General features: G+C 34.1%; 3 protein-coding genes and 1 non-coding gene across 4 annotated transcripts in view; 3 read left to right on the top strand and 1 right to left on the bottom strand.

The window, feature by feature from the left end:
• The first annotated feature begins 806 nt into the window (after positions 1 to 806).
• LOC119071304 (40S ribosomal protein S5) lies at positions 807 to 3,005 on the top strand. The gene is made up of 6 exons (XM_037176183.1): positions 807 to 955; positions 1,343 to 1,520; positions 1,583 to 1,804; positions 2,047 to 2,163; positions 2,427 to 2,525; positions 2,866 to 3,005. The coding sequence occupies exons 2-6, from the start codon at positions 1,347 to 1,349 to the stop codon at positions 2,932 to 2,934; spliced, it is 681 nt and encodes a 226-aa protein (XP_037032078.1). The 5' UTR covers positions 807 to 955; positions 1,343 to 1,346; the 3' UTR covers positions 2,935 to 3,005.
• On the top strand, positions 1,143 to 1,294 carry LOC119071428. Its single transcript, XR_005086653.1, has one exon. It is a non-coding gene; the product is annotated as a small nucleolar RNA psi18S-1854 (small nucleolar RNA).
• A 905-nt stretch (positions 3,006 to 3,910) lies between the features above and the next one.
• Positions 3,911 to 7,044, bottom strand: LOC119071155 (possible lysine-specific histone demethylase 1). The gene is made up of 9 exons (XM_037175905.1): positions 6,484 to 7,044; positions 6,216 to 6,416; positions 6,058 to 6,152; positions 5,823 to 5,991; positions 5,680 to 5,764; positions 5,234 to 5,615; positions 4,589 to 5,160; positions 4,328 to 4,531; positions 3,911 to 4,261 (listed from the first exon to the last, which is right to left on the bottom strand). The coding sequence occupies exons 1-9, from the start codon at positions 6,916 to 6,918 to the stop codon at positions 4,044 to 4,046; spliced, it is 2,361 nt and encodes a 786-aa protein (XP_037031800.1). The 5' UTR covers positions 6,919 to 7,044; the 3' UTR covers positions 3,911 to 4,043.
• A 112-nt stretch (positions 7,045 to 7,156) lies between these two features.
• LOC119071137 (pleckstrin homology-like domain family B member 1) overlaps positions 7,157 to 25,395 on the top strand; it is a 38,388-nt gene continuing 20,149 nt past the window's right edge. Inside the window, exons 1-2 of the mRNA XM_037175831.1 lie at positions 7,157 to 7,535; positions 20,695 to 20,821. Of these exons, the coding sequence (XP_037031726.1) occupies positions 20,695 to 20,821 (127 nt within the window). The 5' untranslated portion in view covers positions 7,157 to 7,535. The remainder of the gene's footprint in view (positions 7,536 to 20,694; positions 20,822 to 25,395) is intronic.

Raw genomic sequence — 25,395 nt, 5'->3', positions numbered from 1 at the left:
TTTCGATAAACATTGACTGATAATTCGATTATCAGTCGATATTTATCAATTATCTATCGATAAAACATTCGATTGAGATAGTATCGATTATTTGTAAATTTTATCATCAATTCAGTGAACATGCCTAAACGTTGCCTTTATCAATGATAAATTATCAAGCGTTCTTGTGACTAATGTTGTTGTATCCAAGGCTGTATACTTTGGGGAGGTCACGCAGATGCAGATACGCGGGTTACACACCACGTTTCATACAAAAAATTCACCACGAAATTCACCACGCCATACAAATTCAATTTTGGTGAATTTGTTTGTATGGAAAAGGTGTGTTCCCGCGTATCTAATAAAATGGCGATCTGCGTGACCTCCCCAAAGTATACAGTCTTGGTTGTATCATCAACTGCAACTTAACGCAAACAAATTTTGTGCAACGCATTCATTTTCGATTTTTTTGTTTGACTTAGAACCTATTTTTTGTCAATTATGACGTTTTTGAGTATTGTTTAGTATCAGATAGAGAAATCGATATTCCACAGAAGTTATACAACGAATTTTTCCAACGTGAGTGCAAAGCTAACGAAAATTGTCACTGAGTTGAAAAAAATTAGCAACTCTATAGGTTTGCATGTCTGCTCCAATGCCATGTCAAATGAATTGTCAAATTTCATACATAGAGACATAACCTCATCGAAATTTGTATGAAAACCGATCTATGTGGATGAAATCGTGTTTGTTCGGCTAGTAAAAATTCGTGTTTACTTGGAACAAACCCATCTAACCGCTTTTTAAAGATTCCTTCATTTTTACTAGTTTTAGCGACTGGGTTAGATCAAATCAGTTGTGCCAACTATTACCGGAAACCAGTGGCAGCCATTACCGTAATCATCTGTCGAATTCTTATTTCTTTTCCGGCGACAGCCATTGAGTGCAGACCTGTGGTCACTATTTTTAATTAATTGTAAGGGAATTCTTACGAATTGTTTACTGAAACAAACGCGAAAACTATTGCGAAGTGATGTACAAGTTGTGACATGTTGAAAATGCATGAAAATCGACAGTGCAGTCCGCGAAAAACATAAAATTATTTTGTTTATCGATTGGAGGTTATGTTCACAACGTGTATGGGTGCTCCGCAATTGTTTTCGCAAATAGTTGTCCTTCACTAAAACCACTAAGTCGATTTGTAGATTTTTTGGTATTCAAGGGGACTAGAGAAATCGGTTTTGCTTTTCCTCTGGTGCGAAGGTTTAATTGCCGTACTTTACGTCACCATAAAACAAAACAACAAGCCTACAATTAACATTTTGTGATTCCATCGATCAATTAATGTTTGGTGTTCTTGCAGAAACATGGCCGAAGTTGAAGAAACTTTTGAAAATTTCGAGGAGCCGCAACCAGCTGTAATTGAGACAGCCGCTATTGACGATGGATTAACATTGGCACAACCCTCTGAGGTTCCCGATGTTAAACTGTTCGGACGGTGGAGCTGTGATGACGTCCATGTATCTGACATGTCATTGGCTGTACGTTCAACAATCGTTTGATCGAAATCATGGCCAGCTTGACTAAAGTTCTTTGTTTGCAGGATTACATTGCTGTCAAAGAAAAGTACGCCAGATTCACACCTCATTCAGCTGGTCGATATGCCGCTAAACGTTTCCGCAAAGCGCAATGTCCGATCGTTGAGCGATTGACAAATTCACTGATGATGAAGGGACGTAACAATGGCAAGAAATTGATGGCCGTACGCATTGTGAAGCACGCTTTTGAAATCATTTACTTGCTCACAGACAAGAACCCACTTCAAGTAAGTTTCACTGTTCGGATCTGTGCACATTCTTTTCCAAGTCCGAGCTAGAACCACACTAAGATTGACATCACTTAGTGTGGCGTAGAAACGTGGACGAGAACATTTCGTTTTGTCATCTACATTAATCATTCGTTGCTTTATTAAGTGTTGCGATTGCATTCATTGTCGACAAAACCACAAAATCGTCACGCTGAGATTAGGGATTTGTTTAGACGATTTTAACGCTTCGTTTCCTTCAGGTTCTTGTCACAGCCATCATCAACTCTGGTCCTCGTGAAGACTCCACACGTATTGGACGAGCTGGTACAGTACGTCGTCAAGCCGTCGATGTGTCGCCTCTTCGTCGAGTAAATCAAGTAAGTTTTGCAATCCGATTTTTATAACTGGTTCGTCTGGGTAACACTATCACAGCATGGAATGTTAACTATGATGTGGCCATGTTAACAGACTATAGAGTTGTGATGTTTGATCAAATCAGCCGGTCTTGCTATTAATTTCAGTTTTTTTTTATTGAAAGTTAATAAACACTGGCGGATACATGACCTTAATACTTGCACGATATTTTTCATGAATATGTTCAACGGTTCGACTAATTTCGTTTTGTCTCGTTTGTTTTCAGGCCATCTGGTTATTATGTACAGGAGCACGAGAAGCAGCATTCCGTAACATTAAATCGATTGCCGAATGTCTAGCTGATGAACTTATCAACGCTGAGAAGGTGAGTTATTTGAACAATGTCTGCAAGGCTTAGTGTTGAAATTTGTACCGTGAACATTTCATCTACGGTCGGTACAGATTTTACTTTAGTGTCCTGTCTAATACTGGCCTAACATTATCCAATTGTTATTTCAGTTTCGCTTTAGGACAAGATTAAAATTCTTCATAAATCCTGGACATACTTTATTCAATGAAATATGTCCTTGGAAAGTGTCGAGACATTTTTTTACTTTAAACAATGACATCGAGTCATTGATGCAGCAATTCGTGCTGTACTTTTTAGAGCCAAATTCACAACAATTTCCTGAACCATCAGTAACAAAAACTTCTTTTTATTTCAGGGTTCCTCAAACTCCTACGCAATCAAAAAGAAGGACGAATTGGAACGTGTTGCTAAGTCTAACCGTTAAAGATCGGAAAGATGTCTCTTTTTTATATTTTCATGGAATATTCAAGGGAATAATAAGAAAATCTAAAATTGCGTGTGTGTTTTACTGCTTTACGGAGCTGGCATTGTCGGAGCAGATACCGAACGGAAACTGAAATCTCAATCCGTTATTATAGTTTCATTTGAAACTAACGGAAACTGTAAGACAAGAGACTCATTAGGGACGTTGTTATACGATCACTGTAAACCGAAATTGTTTCCCAATATATTTGCCTTATATGATGCTGTTGATATTTCCATTTCTTTGGGTTTGTGAAGACTTCTCTCCGAAATCGAACCAAAGAAAAATTCAACGTTGGTTGGTTAAGGCTTCAGCACCTTTCTTGAGCGAGCGTAATCCTGCACTGAAGGCAGTTCATTCATTACCATTTTTCCCTCACGTGTTCGAAACCGTGGTCGCAACTTCTCAGAACATTAGAATTTTATGAACTCAAAGTCAACGAAAATGCTGCGAAGAATGGACGTGGTCATGAATGGGAATGTCTCCAGCGAAATTGATGTCTGTGTAAGTATTCTTCATAATGATTTAACCGCTCACGAGTTCGCAAAATTATGGGGAACGACAACTTCTGAGCGTCGAAGTTTCTAAGGTTTACTTTCGTGATATTTTGAGCTATCATTGGAATATTGAAAAAAGAAAAAGGAAATCTCTCACAGGCAAACTTCGCTGAATTTGGGAGCGATTTAAACGCAATTAATTGTATAATAGCACAAAAGATGAGAGTCTCATGTTTAAGTGAACGTTAGGAAATACATAAAGAAATTGCAAAGCTGATTCTTATTGTCGTTCGATCCCAACAAAAGGTCAGGTGAGGACGGTTCGCGTCTACATTATCTCTAGCCATAGGCAAACCCTTTATCCCTATTATCTACTCGGTATTCAAAGTGTTTCTAAGGGCATTAACATTAGTAGCCCCTAGTACTGAAGATAAACCAAGTTTGTTGTGAATTTAAGTTTAATTTTAATTCATTGCAAGAGAACGACATGAATTCATGAATGGCATTAGAATGTACTGCCTGTTGTGTTCAAAGAAACAAAATCACACAAAGCTTCAATACACTCTACGATTTCTATGGCACCCCAGCTTCCGATTTCATGTCATCTGAATTCGGGAAACCCAGATAATAATCCGCGATTCTTCCCGCTTCACGTACTCCACTCAGCAATGCTCCGTGTACCGTTGCTGGATAGTTTCGAATGGTATGCTCCCCAGCAAAAAATAGTCTTGGAGTTTCGCTGGTCTCACTGCTACCATTTGCGAGATTTGGTGTCGGTGTAACAGGGGCGGCTAGAACATTGAGATTGATTTTCTTAAGAATTCGTTTGATGAGCTGAAAGTGGCATCACTCATTACCTAATAAATCATAGTCTGATCCAGATGAGCCGACTGATACAAAACTGTACGATCCTCTAGCCCACGGATCAGCTCTCCATCGAGTCACCACAGTTTCCTTCGGTTGTAACACAGCATTGTTGCCGAAAATGCCCTTCAAAACAGCTATACATCGTCCGACAATCACATCGTCAGACACATTTTCCATTATTGCGGCGGATTGCCCTGCAATTGAAGCGAAATGAAACAGATTTTCGTCAAAATGCCTTTAAATGTCCTTACCTGCGACCAGAGCCAATAAAACGGGTGACTTAGATATACTCCAAAATAGAAACAATTCTCCGCGACTGCTCGTTGTGCTTCCCACGTGGCCAAATAGATTGGTGTTCTGGTCCCAAAATATTTTGTCGAAACACAGCACCACTTTGTTCAAATTTCCGAACCCCAGGCGTTGAATGGCCTGTTGCTTCCAATCGGGTAGTGGTGGATCGAATTTAACCACATTTTCCTGGTTCTCGGACAATGGAGATATTGACACCTTCAATATACCAAGCGTAAGCGTACACAAGACTAGATCCGCTTTCATGACTGTTGTGGCGTTATTCTTTTTAAGATTCTCAGTTGTAACCTCGACTCCATTCGAGTGGTATTTGATGTTCTTCACGGCAGTATTTACACGAATGTCCAATCCACTAGTCAGTGCAATCGGTAAGCACGAATATCCATTTTTGACAGTGGTGTGTGGTCCGATAAACTCAAAATCGTCATCTTGATCCCAGTGCTTCAACGATAGAGTATTTAGCGGTGTTGCATTCGCAAACTCTAAATTTGCAAAGTGCCAGTCCAAAATTTGTCTATTACCAGGAATCACAACATTTGTTACTCATTTGGTCTCTGTGTGCTTCGATTTTGATATTTTTCACTTACCGATCTTTCGGTGAGAGATACACGTCACTCGGTTGATTCGCTGCCACTTCCTTCAGTTCTGTTTCCAATTCAATTTGCGTTGTCTTCAGTTTTTCCATTTCCTTGAAATTGCTGTTCCAATCGCGCAACGTTGTTCGGATGTCAAATTCGTGATCAATGTATTGTGCATCATTGTCGGTAGTTTTGATCGGCCGGGTTTCGCACAATTTTGTGTGATGCTCTTTCAATGCTTTGATTCTGTCCACTTTGTCGTTTATTGCACTTTGGTTTTGGATAATTTGTTCGTGAAGATTGGCGAGTGATTTTAGATGTTCGAGCTGTCTCTCCTTAACATGCTTCTCTTGTAGTTTAATTATCCATTCAAGGGCTTGTCCCAGCGAAACTGCAAATGGAATTTGTTAGCAAATTTTTGATGAGCAAATGAGCTACCGAAGGACATTTCCTACCAGGATTGTTGCCAGCATAATTGAAATCAAGTTGATGAGATAAGTAACTGGTCGATTCAAGTAGACGATTAAATTCTCGTTCGACCTGAAACAAGAGCGTCATAGTAAGGAGCCGATGTTTTGCGTGATTTTCAAGTATTCACCATGTCATCCTTATGTTTTGGGACTGGCTTTCCGCTTGATCCATACAGTGAACAAGTCTGTTTAATCGGCACCATTTCCATGTCGTTTTGTCTACTGAGTACAGTGATAGGATTTCCATAGACACCAGTGACAACCATGGCACCCAAATCAGCATAGAAATTATTCTTTCTGTGGAGTCAGGATGAGAGAAATGGTTTTAAAACGTGTCACGACATATTAGAGTTATATACTTACCGAAAGGTTGAAATACGTCCACCAACTCTGTCTCTTGCCTCCACTACCGTCACATCCATTCCGAACTGTTGTAGTTGTCGGGCAGCTGCCAAACCCTGCACATTTTATGATTTTATTTTATGTGTGATTATTCGATAAGGCTCAGTGATTAGACCTACCGATATACCCGCTCCAATGACAATGACCTTAATCGGTACTTTGCTGGGGACTATGTCCGTAAGTCTTTTAAAGATTCCAAAATTGATGAAGCCATGCCGTTCCAGGAAAGCATGAATGCGCCTCAACAACAAGCGATCACTGTCAAAGGGCTTTTCAATGTTGAGTAAAACATTTTCGTAGGTCAGTTGGGTCTTTGGGTCCTAGAATTCGGGAAAAGTTTTGTTAGGTTCGATCAAGAACTGAATGGATTACGGAAAACCAGTGTACCCCAATCCACATTTGCAGTACTCGATTTCGAATATTTAAAAATACAAGCTGTGCCGGCAAGCCACTTTTTGTCATTTCGGGAAAGGATGCTTCTTCGTTCGATGTCATTTTATCATACGGTAATCGCGATTGAAAGGCAGCTCCTTCAAGACCGCCTAAAACCTCTTTATTCACACCAGTGTCAACCTCTTTGGCAGTCGTTGGAGTGCTAGATCGATGCTCCAACTTGCGTCTCTCGAAATTTTTCTTGACATCATTTATTCCCGGTGTTTGCGTCTGACTTTTCTGTGCCTCTGCCGTATCAGAATATTCAACTTTATTTTTTTTACGCCGGCTGACTCGTCGCTTATCCTCCTTTGTTTCGGATTCTTCCGTGTCCGAGTCACTTATTAGCACACATTCGACGACTGTCGATGCTGTGGCGTTGGGAAACATCTTTTTGCCGTTTTATTCGTCTTATTGGAATTAACGCGATCCCGAAAATGTGATTTAAAGCTTGTTCCCTAAGTAAGCTTTGATATTGTGTATACAAATCGCGTTCTGACAATAAACAAAATTTGTCGAAATTTGCCGATTGGGATCGCGATTTCGATTTCGAAGAAACGTCTGTGATCCCAGTGCAAATGAGTATCACAGCTCTGAAAAACACGATATTTTGATTTCGTTTGTGTATCTCGCAAAGCATTTGAAGTGTCGAAGTGGACGCGTGACGTGCTCTCTCGGTTCGGCGTATTTTGTTATTTTTTTCGTTTATTTATTTATATTGCAGCTGCCTTTTGTGTATAACATATTTTCGGTGTAATAACATTCTTTCGGCGTTGTTATAGGCAGCTAAATTGTGGATTACGAATTAAAACTCGACTGATATGATTGTTGTTGTTAAATTGTGAAAAGTGTTGACTGCAAAAACCTTGTTGATAAATGACAGCGAAAAAAATGCGATGAAGAACTTTTGTTTTTTGTGATCTGGTGTGCCAAAACTTGTTCGTGATTTCGTTGAATAAATTTGCCGTTTTTTTGGATATAGCAGAGAATTGCCGCGAGATAAGGGGGTAGGTTTGCTTGTTTATTTCTTGAATTTAAATATTTATTGGATAACTGTGCGAGAGGTCTACCTTTAAATCTAAAAACAATCGTTTTTTTTTTCTCGAGTTAGCGAGTCTATATCATGATCCGTGATTACAAATGAGTTCTCTAGACATTAACTAGAGGTGGCATAACATCTGGATCAGTTTTCTAAATAACATTATCAAAGTCTTACGATTCAGCCGCAAATAAGGACTTTCTAAGATTCTTAATAAAAAATCTCATTTATAGACTCACCACAGTCAATTAATCATCGCTTATTCTTAGTATCAATGAATTTTTTGAACCACTGGTGAAACTAAAGAAATATTTTCATTTTGATATGTCCGGTGACATTTCACCTTTTTAGGCTGATGTTTTATGAAAATAGCAAGTTCCATGTAAATAATGTGCAATGCAATAGTAATTTGCACTGCACGATAAGACAAATATTTTGTCGGTTTGTAGGTGTACGAACATAAATGGGTGTTCGTTCATTTACGGACATATACTTTACTTAATATAAGTGTAAAGTAAACGATTTCATTTGCATTGAAAGTCTATTTATGTTTGCATTTGTTATGAAAGACGTTTAGAGTGGCTGCTTATAATGGATATTTGATATTTATCTGTCTGTGAAGATTAAAAGGGTGTACCATTAACAGCAAGAATTTACAACCTGATATGTGTATTCGAAACCTATATAATCGGCTTAAAAGTTTGAAGGTTAAGGTCTTAAGAAAAGGAAAGTGGTAAAAGGTATTTCCCGTGACCAGCTATTTCAGAAAGTAATAAATATTTCTTTCCGGTGACGGATATTCAGGATCAGTTACGTGTTTAGTGGTAAATGGAGAACGTTTAAGTTCGTCGTCGATAGTTCTTTTTTTAGGTTTCAGAGTAATTAGGAAGTCTGGAGATTCGTACCTAAGAGTAATTATACGTAGAAAGGAAATTTCGAACAAAATTACGTAAAATATGTGATCCCAACATGAAATACGAAATGTTTAATGATATGTGTTTGCCCACTTAATTAAGTGGGCAAATTGAATTATGAAAAGCGTCCACGAGTACATGTATTGGTTTTAAATCGTACGAAATGTGTATCTTACACAAATTTATCTTGAACACACATTTGATCGTACGAAACACCGGTCTAAGTATAATTTGTCTAAGTTTCGTACACATAATTCACAATACTTTGCTGAAATAACGAACGAATTGAAGCACAAAATATTGCCCATTCCTCGTTCGGACCATTGTGCTGTTCTCCTTTTATAATAAACGAAAGGAAATTAGCTAAATCGAGTTCCAATTGCTCTTCGGGAGGTTCATAAAAATCTTATAATTGCTTTGTTCTGAGACTCATCAGCGCATGACATGTTCACACAAAATGTCTCACAGGCTCTAATCCTTAACGCACATTCTTTATTCTTACTTTTTTTTTAATGGTTAGCCGTTTCTACCTAAGTAGGAAACACGCACGAGGGCCTCCGTTGGGCCCATTGTGCTAGCATGAAACGTTTTATCATGTTTTATTGGAATCTACCTGTACTAGAGATATAGTTCAGGATGTCACTAGGATGCAAATTCCTGATCAGTTGAAGAGGTAATGTACAGCTGTGTCAATGTCAGATCCACAAAAGTCACAGCCTGGATCCGTTCTTTTTCCAATGGTAGTTAAGTGTTTGTTAAAGCCGTAGTGTCCTGTAGTAACGCAAGTAAAAATCTTCAGTCTTACTTATTCTTACTTAGTGTGTTACCATCTTTTTTATTGTCGAAACATAAATTTAGGGATTACCGAATCAATACGGTAATCACGTTCCCTCCATTTATTACACCTCAAATTTCCACTGATTGAAAATTCAACTCGGAATGAAAACTTTTTTTTATATAAATTCGTTATCGCCTTCTTTCCATCCAACTCAACCAGACCGTGACGGAATTTCAATACTGAAAAATATCCAACAGAAGGTTGTGGTGTATGGTATGGTCTCGGTATGTTACATTACAGATCTTGACATTGGTGTTGTACGAACGAACTGAAAAAAAAACAACAACAACAAATAATTGCAATTCACCATTATGTTGCGAATTGAGGTGTATACTGCATAAAATACCAATTACACCATAAGACCATACGATGTATCGAATTTCCTATTAAATTATCTAGCATCTAGTGTGTATCTTGTTGTTGGAGTGGAGGAGAAAAAAAAAGAATGAATTGAAATAAAATTATTTACCAATTCTCACGTCATTATCACATTTCTTCTCTTTTATTTCTGTTAAAACCAACAGACATTTGATCGTTGTACAAAATGGTACAACATTGTAGTTTTTGACTTCTTGATCTGAACATTATATTTGTACACAGCTCTCTGTAGCATATTATAAACAAGATGGCAAAACAAATACAACGCCCCGCTTGTATTTAGTGGCAATAGTTGCAAATCATGAAAATTCATCCATCGGTGCTGTTGTAATTTTGATCTTCCACCGAGTAAACCCGTAATTTTAATGCAATAAGAAAATGAGCAAAAAAAAAAACGGACAACAAAAGCAAATAGGAAGTGTTATACACTTAATTGGCCGATTATATTTTCAAAAAAAAAACTTTGTGTAAATGTCTGCAGCAAACACACATTAATTCAATCGGATTTGAAATTAAAATTATTATCATTCGCCAGACATAATTTATTATTTCAAATGTTTTATGAATGAAGCATATAACGATTAGCATACGAAATGATGAAGTGGCCAAACAAGAATTTCCCATGTCAAATAAATTGAAATAGAATTGTTTCCTTTTAAATGTAATTTTTGCCGGCTGTGGAAAGTATAGCTTTATGGTTTTGTATATAATGCTTAACCGGTTTATGTTTAATGAAATTGAAGGTCAAACCATACACATATAACTCGCTATTTTCATACGCAACCACCCTTATTCGTTACTAGAGCGCAATTGTTGTTGTATAACCATTTGTGAAAGACAAGCCACTAAAAAATTGCCGTCAACAGAACCACATACCAACAAAATATTTGCTACAATCGATTACATAGTCTGTTAATCTTACATCGGCTATTACAACTTCTGTTTCTTCTATGCGACCATTCATATTGACAAAAGGAATGCGCTCATACTCAACCATACAGAGAAATGTGACAAGCATTCCTCAGCGAAGAAACAATGTCAAAGAACTCTATGCGTTTTTTTCTAATATAGTAGCGACCTTCGTGAGAAATATCTGATATTTATATTGAGTCCAGCTAAGTGTTTGTGTGTCGTTGATCGATGAAAATCGAATAGAGAAAAAACGAAGTAATTCGGCGAAATCGAATAAATCACCAAGTCAAGCATTCAATGTCAATCAAATTTTGTGTTTATAAAATGAAAAATCTCGGCTCCATCATTATGTTTCCCATTAAACATTCGTAATGTCGCTTTCCATTTATAAATTCAATAATAGTTTTCCGCTATGCGCTTCGTTTTCAATTTATTTTTTTGACACTCGTTCTAAACATAAAATTTTGTTTACTGATTGCTACCGCATGTGTTTACAATTTCACTTTACCTGCAGAGATGATTTTCTTGTAAATATTGCCATTTTACAGCATAAACTTTAATAGAACTCTTTCAGTCACAGATATATCCGGAATTTTTTTCTTTCTTTCTTTTTCTCTATTTTTCGGTTAAATTTGCTTTTATTTTCATCGTCGCCATTCTGAGAAATGTTTTAATTATTTATTTAGAGAATATAAGTTTGAAAATAGAATGTTGTTTGATCGTAAGGAGTGTAGATTTATGATGGGTGCATCATACATCTTCAACTGCATTATGAATGTCTTGTCTTAAACAAAAAATCAACCGACAAAACATGTGAGACTTTTGAATTTTCCACAATTCTTGTATCCGATTGACTGAATTTAGTTCATGATACTTTCCTCTATTAACAATAGTTAACTTCATTCATTTCACTCGTCTAATCGAACCTTGAATTCATTTCTATTTTTACTTATCTCAGGTCAAAATCAGTGAGGGGTCATCAGCTAAAGTAAACAAAATGTTAATTAGTCGATGAATATTACGTGAAATTGTATCATAGAAGCATAGTAATTCGAAAACATTATTCCGAATGTTTGTGTTATCGATGGTAATGGTAATTGACTAACCTTAGGAACAAAATCTGTCGCAATATATCGATTAAAAAGAGAGAATTCGCTTGTCGAGTTATTTCTAGATAACGAAATGTGTACCAGCAAATCTATTTCGTTTACATAATGGTTTTCTGTTACGTTAATGAATTTGCAACATTTTAATGATGCAAAAACGGTTTTGATTCACTTTCATCACTCTTAATTGAATGGATCAAGTTAAGAAATTAAAATTCAATTCGGTAAATTCAAGTTGGTAATTTGATTGGTGCTCTCGGTATGGACTTTGTTAGCTGTTGTTTCGATAATATCTGGACTTTGTAGTTCTTTCACTTAATTAACGATCTTCTTCTACCAAAATAAATTATTTCAAAAATGAATTTTATCGGATGTATCGACTATATATACCGGGTTTTGCTTACCATGACGGTTAAAGTGTTTTATTGTCAATTGAAATAGACATTGCGACCTACAATTTATTTAAAACATCTCCAGGTACAATTTCCAAATACACAAAAAGAGATATTTCAAATAAAAACAATATTTTCACTTCAAAGGTTTCAGCTTAGATGAAGCTTAAACTATTCAAGCAAAACTTGTATTGTTTACACAAATTATAGCTTAGTTCACCAACGATATTCAATATCTCCTCATATATCTAATGCACATACACTTCAACAAGAGCTTTAAAAAAACAAATTCAAGTCGTGTCAAGAACAATGTTAAATTAAAATCAGAATTTCCCATTGTCTTTCACTTTGAATGCTATTTTGATGTGTCAGATCTTATCTACCTCTATTCTTGATTAATTACCATCATTACACAATTTAACCAAGTGCAGTTATGTTAAATTTATGAGTTTGAGAGTATATATACAAACAAAAGCAGAAGATGATGTAGACTTTGTGTTATAATTTTTATGTGGTTAAAAAGCGATTACTCACTATATACCTTTAACATATAATTAAATTAAAAATTTAAAGTAAGGTACACGGTCTTGTGCGCTGAAAAGTTTAATAAAAACAGAATAACTTTTATCGTAAAAACGTGTGGGACGACTATATAGGTTAAAGAGTTCTTTCAATATTAAACGTGATTTTTACTGTTGCGTTATATTTAGTTTTGCATGCTCCTTTAACATGCCTTTGATTGGCTCTTAGTGCATCATGCAAATTGATCCGATTTTATTAGAACTACGTTAAGAATTGAACGCTAATTTGCTTAGAACTCGAAAAGTAACTGTAAGTTAAGGCTAATATTTACTTCAATTGTAGTTTTAATTAAAAGAATTTCAATTTACATTGTATTAACCTGTAAGTTTGGAGAAATTTGTTAGCGGTTTGTCTGCGTGCATGTCTCTGTTACAATTCTACTGAAAATACGATTCCTAAGAATTGCGATTTCCATGATACTACGATTTCAAGGCGATTTATAATTCCCAGCACTGCATTATTCACGCAGGAAATTTGGCCTAGGTTCTCATTACGCCACTAGCGTTAAAATTTGGATGGCCATTAAGATTAAAAAATTAGTTTAGTCTTCGGAGTAGGTGAACTCAAATAACAATAATTTAGGATATTAAATTCATAAAGAACGTTACGTTACACCGATTTTTTCGTCTTATACCATTATAATGGTTTATTTAAAAATGTTTCACTGATGACATCATTACTGTTCAATTTCTCGGCTTCAAACATGCGAGCGGTTCATAGAGGTTTTACAAAGCCCTGAAAGATCACGATTTTGTTAACAGAAAAATTTGTTATTTTTAGTGACACCCCAATTTTAATGCACGAATTTTATGTTACATTTCCTATTGTAATACATCTGGCAGATGTGTGCCGTGTGGTTACCTTTGAGCACGCACAAATTGTTTTCATAATTTATAAAATTCAGTAGTTTACAGCTGCTTTAAACTCATATTTTGGCAGAGGTTGGTCGACAAGATATGTTTACTTTAGGTAAAATGAATATACGAGTAATGAGACTCGAAATTTAGGTTGCCGGTAAATCAGTACAATTCGTGATAAATTCGGGTATCATTAATTTGAATTAATAAATTACGAAAAAAAGATGTTCTCACCACGTATACGAAAGACCCATTGTATAAAATGTTTACTGAATTTATTCCAACATTCATTGATTGTATTATGTCAACAAAGTTTTGCATGTTTTTACATAACACCTCCGCGAGACAATCAAACAAAAATCGCTAATAATATTTTGTCATTTCCTTTTGTTGTTGTTGAATATTTTACAAACTGACGACTGATCAAAATTGGTTTGAATGTTGACAATGTTGTTGTACCGAATATAGAAATACCCTCACTTCTCTGTTTAATATATTATAGTGAATACTGGCGATGAGGTTTTATTGCATATGTAAAGGTTCTACGAGCTTCGTTAAATATAAATCATTGTAAATGTTACATTTAACATCATGCGAAACAACATTAATTAACTTGACATTTTTTATTGATGTTGTGTAGTTATGACCGACGATTCATGTATTAGACACAGTTTGTTGACATAGTTTAATTTGACTATATAGATTATAAATTTGACTGAGATTAAAGTGACAAAGATCATTGACTTGTTGTTCGAACTACCAAACAGTAGAATTCTTATTGGAAATTCCGACACATTAAATATTAGAAACATAATAGAAAATTAAGCTACGCATAATAGGTTGTATATTGCTCAACTTGTGTTTAAAGCATCATAATTTACGTAAAAAAAATAACTAAGGAAATTGGCATTAGCAGCTTCCCTTCTGGGGTAAAATTTTCATGTTCTACGTTTTCAGTTTCAGTTTCATTCATTAAACGTACAGCGTACAAGAACTACTTTAAAACAAAATTGTTTTCTGAAATTAGTTCCCATCGGGTACAGAATTTCTTAAATTAAATTTCTATATTATCGTCGAAGACCTTGCCAATTCTTTCTTTCTTTTTTGCGCTTTTGTTTTGTTTTAAAGAGGTTAAGCCAATACACGACACCAGTAAGCTTATTATGCAGCAACGCTATTTTCGATGTTGTAAAATTGAATATTAAATCAAAAAATGAGCCTAATTTATGTGATATATTGTTTCGGATGACTGCGCGAAAAAAAGTGTAATTTAACACTCGCAAATTGAAATTTGGTTCGCCTTGTGTTGATAAAGACATAATCTGTACAAATTTATGCAGATTTTTGTGGTTTACACAATAACCGAAAAACGTGTGAATCGTCGTTAATTCAGGCCTGAATAATTTGCATTTCTCAATAACCATTCTACGCTCTACACATGATAGCATGAATTGGTAAATTTATGCGAAACGATTTTTTTTATGTATTCGCTGACCAACAATAAATTAAAATAAGAGACTATATGTGCCCACATCTATCCGTATCATCAATGTCGTGGACAATACTTTTTTTTAGCAAGACTCTATAAGGAATTGTTGAGTAATGTAACCTAATATGCAATGAGAGAAAAGTATGCAACCATTTCGTCGAATCGGATACAGTGATTTTAATTGTTATTGTTGGTTGAGACGATGCTGCAACAAAGTTATTTCAAATATTAATTTGAAAGTGAATAGACAAATACAGGACCAGGTATCTGAATCATAAATAAAGTGAAGCGATTTCTGACGATATCCATCGATTTGTAACATCCATTTTTTTTATTTTTTATTTTAATTGTTTTGACACCCCGCGAGTTCATAACATGCAACTAAAAAGTCGATTCCTTGAAAAAATTTCAAATCATAGCGCAGAAGGTATTTGTACCAGAAGATGCACATCATTAATCTTAATCATCATTGTGGTGTAAACCATTTGAAAGCATGTTGTTATAAGGCTTCTTTAAAAACGAAAAAAAAAAATTAAATACAACCAACTAACAAATCATCCAACCATTTTGAACTAAGTATAAACATGTGTTTAACACATCAAACGAGTTTTAAATTTCAATTTTTCAAACATCAATCTAACGTGAAAAATATTAATTTTATCAGCTTGTTCAAATGCACATCCACTTCGGCTGTAAGTTGCAAATAGTTTAAGATCTTTCCGAGTTGTATGCATACTCAAATGTCGTGGCAGTTCAAGAAACTATTCGAGAATTTTAACATAAAAACCAGATTGGATCCCACAATCGTTTCTTTTTTTTTGGCAAAACACCATATAGAGCGTGTCAGACTTAGGATGTTGATGTCATTTATGAAAAAAGTAAAACGAAGAAAGATACTCCCTCACTATTCTACAAGCAAATGCAATCATAAAAAATTGTGTTTAAGGCGCAACAACTTCTCTACTCATCATTCGTACATTAAGCGGTGTTAATGTCCACTTAAGATTAAGTTTGCCTGGTATTCCAACATTTTTACGGCACCTAATTCTGTAAAATTGTTTTACGATTGATTTAAAGTATTAGTTAATAAATCGAAAGTGAAAAAAATGTTAAAAATTTTATATTAATTGCTTGATGTAAATAGCTGTATAAAGCAATGGTTTTAACAGTTTTTATAGTCGGATTATTGGTTTTGTTTGAAGTTTTGCTGTTTCATTAGGCGTGGGAGATTTAATTGATTGATTGATTGATGAAGTTAGCTTTCAATGTGAAAACATTTTTTCAGTTAAAAATTCAGTAGTCAAACAACAGTAGAACTTTCGCAATCATCATCATGCCAAATTCAGAACGCATAATTCCTTTTTATATTATTTGCTGACCTTTTAACTCACTCCAAAAGAACGTTAAACTATAACGAATGTTTTTTGAATGTTCGAGAGAAAAAAAGACGGTTAGTGACTCCAAAACATGGAGAAGGCATTCTTCAGTCACTAACGTCTAATGCATGTAAAGATTTCAAATTTCATTCCACAAAACATACTAAAAAAATCATACGTCGATGAAACGTCGTACACATGTACACATACCATTTTGCCTGACTACCTCACTTTGTACGCTGTAATAAAAACGGATTACATGAACTATAATGTTTGACATTGTAACATGATATGTTGAATTGTTGATAGATACTTACTTAACAAAGAATATAATATGAATCTATCGTACACATGTACATTGTACAAGCAATAAAAAAGTGAAGTTTTTTTTTACATTGAATGTTTCCTTGATCGTAACATTCAGAGTTCAGTAGCAATTCACCTCAGTTACATACAATGTATTACGAAAAATAAAAACAAAATGATAAACGTCTCTACTGATTTGAAAGAAGAAAAAAATAATTTAATGCTGCAACGTGGCTACAACGCTGTTTTATACACACAAGTAACTGGAGAGGTATTCGCTTTTGATCTTTAATAGTACGATCTTTGAATAATTTCAAGGAATTTCTAGTCCCGCATACAACTATCGTAACACGAGACCTGGAGACCAAGTGACTGAAAATGTATAATTTTCTGTACATAAAACATCTTGCCAATAGTTAAATATTGTGTACCAAACATTAGACGATACTTTGAACATAAGAAGTAGCAGATTTAATGATTATATCGCGATTCGCTTTCCGTTAATTAAAGACTTAATGAAATTGTATTACAAGCAAACTGTGTTGTGTGTCATTTAAGCGAAGAATAGCACGTACAAACTGATACAACAATATTTATACAATATGCATTCAACAGGCAACGCGATGTTATGTTGAAAATGCAAGTATTAGAATCATTTATTTTATTTCATTTAATAATTGTATGCTTTCTCTAGCTCTATTGTTACTGTACGTAGACATGATTTCATATTGTATGATCGATCCACTGAGTTAATTTAGCTAATCTTGAAAATGAAAGCTCATTCGATCAAACTTTTATGGCACGTAAATGTACACATACTTATTAAGAGATAAAATCTTTGAGTGCGTAATGCACTTATTTGTGACGCAACATTTTTAGAGACTAATTGGGCAAGTGATTTTGAGTGTAACCATAATCAATTATGTTTTACACAGAAGATCGTTTCGAGTAGCGAACTTTTTTTTGTTCAATAAAATATCGAGTGTTGTACAGACAACGTTATTCAATATAATACAATCGCCATGTAATTTCATCGAAACTTCAGATTTTTACGGTATATACGTACATTATTACATAGCAGTTCATTAAATACAATAATAGTGAAAATCGATACGCATGTGATTCGATGATATAATAAGAAATGAGTGCAGTGTTTATCGACTTCCTTTCGATATAATTTTCGTTACACTACACCGCGTAGATACACTTGAATATTCTTGATCATAATTTCCGAATCTTATTGGTTTTCATTAGTGTGTCACATTTCGATTTGTGGGTGCAATTTTTAAAGCAAACTGCTTATTATGCCAGCTGCTTGATTTATGTGAACTTAAAAATTGCTGTAATTCATTGGGTGTGCTATAATTTCCACTTCCTTGCGTAATTTCATTGTTTCAATGGCTAAGCCGATTTTCGTAATGGGTCACATATGAATAACAACAAAAAATTCAAATGAATTGGAATGAGATTTTTGTAACGCAAATTTGCCTTTTTTGTCAATTCTATTGATTTTCTTATGAAGCCAAACGAGAATATTTAACTCAATTCCTTACTATTTCTCTAGCTATATGGCCGTGCGTTAAATTGCTATAATACAACGATTCATGCAAGACTTATAATTTGCAGTTGTTATGTGAAATTAACTGTCATTCCGAAACATCAACAACATTCGTATTTTCTTCACTTTCTTTCAAAACAATTTTCTCAACTCGACGATTTATCAATTCTGTTGTCATTTCATTTAGCCTTGACCATACGTTATGAAGGTCACACCTGTTAATTTACCGTCTGCTTTTGCCGGTTGTTTGTTCACTAATATTTTTCTAAGAATTTTATGTTGATTGATGATAATTTTTAATTAAAATGGAAAAAATGGCTTTCCGATGTAAGATTTTTTAGAAAAAATATTTTTTTAATAGACTGACCAGAATAGATATAGGCAACGCTTAGTTAATGAAGTTGTTCTAAGATACCTACTTCTAAAAATGTATCTAATGAGCTGATTTAAATAATTCACGAAGCCACAATACTTCGTGCGTGAACGAAAACGTATATATAGGTATTTCGCGCACAGTTCAATCTATATGTTAATGTTTTTTTATCCAACTAATTATTTTTTAAATCATTATGTTTGACCATATAAATTAACCGAGTTTCAATCGTCGCCAATGCATTTTTAAATTACTTCAAACACTAGAATGTTTGTACGTAGGTAAATCGTTATAAACGAACAATTTGTAATGTCAATAACATAATGTGTGTTTCTGAGTGCTGGTATTACGAAACAACAACGTATCAATAGTACCAACTTTGTCAGCTCAAGTGAAATGAAGACATCATCGCAAATAGGCGTATGTTGTTATCACTTTAATTAACAACAGAAAATGTATGGGTGCTCCATACATTCAAAGTTACTCTAAGCAAACGTGTGGACCAGAAGTTCTACAACACACGAGGTAATCCACTATCGACAAATTGGTTTGACATTGCACTGTTTTGTAAATACCAAAGAAGCGTTTTAGAAGTTCATCTGTGTAGGATTGTTAAAGCAGCTGTGAAGTGTTTATACACGCGTGTCGTTTTTAATTGTTAATTGGTTAGACGAAATTAAAAATGTTCCAACACTGGAACTAAGTACAAGCTTGGTTCTCTAGTCTACACAATCATCATCATATTAGCGGTTTTTTCGTCGAACAATGGATCGGAAAAGTCCTCAGCATACAAAGAGTAAAGTACCCTCTGTGGAGAATTATTTTCCCTTGACTTTGATTTCCAAGTGCTCGGCCAGGTGACGAGAAATTTATGTTTCGTGATAAAGCCATCTGAACAGTTCCATTGAACTGTGTATTCCATTGACATGTTTTTGTCACCTCAACATCCAGATTTTTTTTTTGCATTGCTGGAATTTTTGCTGACTGAATAAAATTAACTGATCCAATAACTAAAATGTCCATACCAACACACCGTCGTCATCGTGTTTATTAATATTATCATCGTTTTCTTATCTTATAGCGGTTCACACTCCATATACATCACGTAATACTGGCATCAGCATTTTCATTGAATGAAAACTGATTCTTAATTCGAATTTGTATCATAATTATGACTTAATGCAAAGCACTTGTAAGATTTCTCAGAAAATTATAGTTATCGCCCTTTATTTAAACACTTAATTACGAAACTGAAAGCGGGATTAGCATATCTTAAAGTGTTTTCGAACAAAACGCTACTAATAGTACGATGAAGAATGCGTATGAAAATTATTGTGTAGAGAAAAATAAAAAAACTTTTGTTTGTTTGAATGCTGATGATGGTTTAATAATAATGAAAAAAATGGAACGGTAATTGTGGACTATATTCTTGAATGTTTTATTTTCGTTATTCTCTGTACATTAGAACATACACAGTCGGATGAGGTTACTATTTACCATACGACTGTCATCACTTTTCTACTAATGTTTATTTTTAAATATTGCTTTCAATTATTGTAAATTAAAATGTTTCACTTTCGTTCTGTATTTATGAGATCTTTTTATGTGGGACAACCAGCGGTGCAACCGAAAGTTAATTTTGGTTTAATTTTTTTTTTAAATATAAAATCGAAGTCATATGTACGCGTACTCAAGAAGAATGATCTACTAATTATTCGAGTTGAACTCGAGTGACTTATATTTTGAAAATAAAAATAAAAAGAACATTTTAAGAGACGGTGTGCTTGTGTATACAGTAAATGTAAACACGTCCTCACGTGTGCCATATATCCGTAACTTTCGACAACTGTTTTATTTTCCATTTCTAAATCTATCTTTAAATTTCTTTCGCTTTACTGCTGGAGAAGTCCAAAAATAAATTTTTTATTTCAATACCCAAAAACAAATGCATAGTACACGAGATCATTCAGCGCTAATAAGCGGTCTTACATGTTGACTAAGAACGAGTTGGATAATTGTGTGTTTAAATTTTAAATCTATTTTCAGATGTCACTCAAACGAAAGGATCCATCACAAACTGGAGGTTTACGTGTGGCCACTGATGATCCGCATTTAGTTAGTCTGGGAGGTGGTCGCTTAAGCACAGCCGTTACGATTCATCATATTCCAATTGGTGAGTGAAATAATTTATCGGCGAGTCATTCGTTTAAAATTAGCCGTGTGATGAGAATTCGGACTGATTGATGAAAACCGAATTGAAAGGAAATTGCTGACATTTAAGTCAGTAAATTCAGTAAATCATCATATGCTTTGAATCAGGCTTTGAATGAAATTTAACTTAACATAATCACCAGAATTATGGTTAGCTTTCCTCAAACTGCTATACAATTTTCGTTGCTCGATCTTAGCTCTCAGCCGAAGTAATAAAATTTTTTTTTTGTTTTGTTTACTTCAAGTTGCTTTAAGACACTTTCAAAATCAAAATACTTACATGCATACCATACATTCTGTAGTGATCACGTTCTATGTTTTATTTCATCTTTTTTTTATAATAATACAACAGTTGATGAATGTACGGTAATAATGGTGCTGTAGGGCATTATTGGTAAAAAGAAATTTACTCTTTTTTTTGTGTACAATACGAACAATATTTTATGTTCGTAACATTCACGCAATGAATTTAGTTCGCTTAGGTATAAATAAAACGAAAAAAATCGTACAAAAAGATATGTAAAACCTTTAGTGAAGAATTTGTTTTTGGTATTTCATTAATCTCACAAGTATTATATTGTACGACGAGAAGAGATACTCGCCGCTGTATCATATAATACCAGTTCGAATTAATCTTCTAAAACCATACAAAATTGCATTCTGATTTTATTTACCAAGAAAAAAAAATCTCTTCAAAACTTCCAACCGATATAATTACCAAATGCCAGCAGGTTGATGTTTATGTTAAAAGAAATATACAGAAAAAAAACCGATTTTCTCTTCCCATCTTATTTCTTTTCCACGTTTTTATTTAGAAGACACTTCAAAATTAATGTTTAAATTCTTCTTAAGGTCGAATGAGATTACATATTCGATATCCGAATAATGTGAAAATGATGTTTGTAGCTAATACCGCAAACGCATAAGCTAAATATTTTAAGAAAAATGTTTTACATTGTGTGTGTGTGGAGCGAAACCGCCTCTTTTGTATTTTCTTGAAATATAAAGGAATGCACACAATCATTCGATCAAGACGTGAACTGAGAGAAAAAAAGTTTTATTGGTACAAATTGAAATTTGATCGGTTCACAAAAATAGTAAATAAATATACCGGACTGGATTGACCAACTTAAATCAATTGTAAGAAAAACTTAATCGGAGAGATCGCAGATGTTTTGTTGTTAGTGGAGGAATGTAAGGAAACGAACGATTTTAAATTAGTAAAACAATTCAAAGAAACTAAATTAAATTGACTCACAACGTCATCCGCACATGAACGAGGCTATTGCGCTAATTTTAATAACAATCATGATGTACATGTCGTTTTATGTTCCTCAATTGACTATCGAACACCAAGTTTCGTTTAGAAATTACGACATGACATTCTACAACTTCAATTTCTTACGAACGAGGAGTACAAACAAATGCAGTCATCCATTCCATTTTGATTAGAATTAATTTAGTTTGCATAAATATTTATTAAAATCGCACTCACTCTATTCTCGACCTAGACATTCTTTCACTGATTCATTGTACATATTGTAATACACATAACATCGTAGCAGCAATATGTGTTTGTGCAGAAATGATTTATAAATCTAATTTCAATAATGTTTCACATTTTGAGCAGTTTTAGAAAGTGTTTTAATTATTATTATCATTTGCCCAAAGTGCCAAAAGAGCCAATTAATGTCATGGTTACGAAAGATTTGATAATGACCTCTTATTGTCAAAACATTGCTGGTGTTATGTAAAATGAGAGTAGGTAGGAGCGACTTCGTTACACCAATATTTTGCGTAAAATTATTTTGTTTCTTGCGATGTAAATGTAATTGAAGGTGTGTACTGAAGTACGTTATGTAGACGCTAAATGGTAGGTACATATTTGCATTTCAATTGACCAAAGACCAGATGATTTAAGTCATTAATGAAATATCTTAAATCAGCGTCTGAAACAATTCTCAGTGATAACGTATCACATTGTTGCAGACAAAAGCGCTTCAACCTAAAAGCTTTTTTTTATTGTAACAAAATAATTGTTTATAATACAATAAAACCCACCAAAACAGGTTGTTTATGACATTAAGTAGTATAAATATTGCGATGACTCATTCATGTTTTTTTTTTTTTACAAAAATAACCTGTTGAATTGAGCAGTCAACTGTTATAACTTGAAATTATGGGTTTTTGCTGGAATGCAATGAAAAATTTAAATTTTTATTAGCCGGTTAAAGCGACAACTACTATTAGTTGATAACACAACTTGATGATTTGTCTTTGTTCGTAAATTGCAAAACAAAATGTTTAGTTTTCAGTATGATATAGCACAGTAAAAAGCAACATGACGTATTCTCTGAGGCATTTACCTTGATATTTACATGTTGTCAGTAAAAACATGAAGCATGTATGTAGAGAACGATACTTTGAAAGTAGTCTTACTGCTGTCTTATGCTATAAAATTTGAAAATACTATTTTATATGTTCTAGCAAAAATCATTAAAACGATGAAAACTCGTAGTAAGTTCAATCTGTTATTACTACACACAACAACGTACGCGAAAATATACGCCACAACAACACCAAATGCCAAATTTTTCTGTTATGGCAACTCTAAATTTGATTCATAAAATCCGATGAGCTGTCACTTTCGCATCGGCAAAAGTCAATTTGCGAACGTATCCTTCCAGCGACTTTCCAATTCATCAATTAAGCACATTCAAGAATTCGATGTAAACACTATCGACATAGTGTAAACTTTGTGAAGTAGCGCAGATACAGTATGTCGGTATGATTTATAAGTATATGAAAATCTATAAAATCTCGCGTTGCAATTCAGCACTGGAAACCTCTCATACCTTATACGTGGTTGTGTAAAGAAACAGTAAGCAGAGGTGAAACATTATGAAAATTTTCTCCACAACAACACAAAATTCTAAATTTCTCTGTTATGGCAACACTTAATTTCATTCATGGAATGTTTTCAATTTTCCAACGTATAGTGAAGTGACTTTCCAATACAGCAATTCAGCCAATTCAGCACAACAAGAATTTGATGTAAACACTTCTATAGATGTTGTGTAAATTTGTTGTGAAGCGTAAATTCAGTGTGGCGGTGGTAAGCATGAAAAATTAAAAAATCTCGCGTAACAATACATCATTGGAATTCTTGCATACGTCATTGTGTGAAGGTACACAGTTAGAATTGCTTGCATCAACTGCTTAGAGCTGCTTAGAAAAAAGCAAAGTAGAAACCATCGTCAATTGAAAATATCCGAATCAAAATAAAGAGTAAACATTCGATAAAGGTGTTTACTTTAATTGTGTTCATAAGCATGACGTTCTTATCAAAACACTCTGATCAATAATATATCAGGTAAAGGGTGATCCATATTTAGCGCTGAGCCCTCTGAAATTATTGTGATTGTAGCTTCATTGGAAGGTGTAATTCACAGCTTAATACAATTGTTGTAGTAATTTATTGCGCTATCGTTATGCGGCCGAATCCTGTATTCTTTCTCACCAGCAATACCGTATTCCCCTTCCCGTTTTACCTCAATCGATTATTGAATGTATGATATCAATTTCAAAAATTTGTTTTGATTAATAAGCCGCTCAAAATTCATTGAAACGATATCAGTGTTTTTATCATTTACCTGTTGAATGTGTAGTTCTAAATACCTTTTATCAAAACCATGAGCACAAAAAAAATACAGCGCATATGTTCCGTAAAGGCATGTATTTAATGTGCTTATCATGAGAGAGTTTATAAACAATTTTTTTTTATTGTGGTACAAGAATGCGATTTAAAGATAAAAAAAAATGTTCAACGTTAAACTGAAACTATGTGGAGGAAGCTATTCTATTCAAAGCGTGTATGTTATGATACATGATTTGTATTGGATATTTTTTTCGAACAGTAGGAAATTGCAGGCATGGTGGTAGTTTAAAAATAAACCGGCGAAACGTACATGCAAATTGAAAGAATTAAAATTTTACTGGTAACCACATTTTAATGTGCTATGTTGTTGGAAGCATCAAAACCGTATACATATTTCTGTAAATTTAATGTTTCATAAATTTCGAAGCGTGAAAATGTTGCTGGCTAAAAATACTTATTATTTCCAGTTTATGTTTTCCATCAACGAGCGATCTAATGAACTCTTTTTTATTATATTATTTTACTCATATACACCAAATATACCATTCATACTACCAGCAAAGAATATTTGTATGGCAAACATATTTTATTTATTTATTTATGCTCTGCCACTCTTGATGATCAAGATTCAGCAGAATACAGAAAATAATGTTTCATTTCTCTCTAGTCTCGCTGTTATAGTTCACTGATATATGCGGGTCATGACTCATGTTTTGTCACAATGAATTAAATAAATTTAAAAACACATTGTCTTCAATTGGCTATATGCCATTGACATGTGAAGTGAGTTTACTTTTGTATAAATGTTTAACAATTCATTTAGAGATAGATGCATAATGTACACTTTAAGGCAATAAACCTTTCGTTACGGCAAAATT

This window comes from Bradysia coprophila (assembly GCF_014529535.1).
Source record: "Bradysia coprophila strain Holo2 chromosome IV unlocalized genomic scaffold, BU_Bcop_v1 contig_144, whole genome shotgun sequence".
NCBI lineage: Eukaryota > Metazoa > Arthropoda > Insecta > Diptera > Sciaridae > Bradysia > Bradysia coprophila.
Note: the sequence above shows the minus strand (reverse complement) of the source record. Positions and strands in the feature narration are given on the sequence as shown.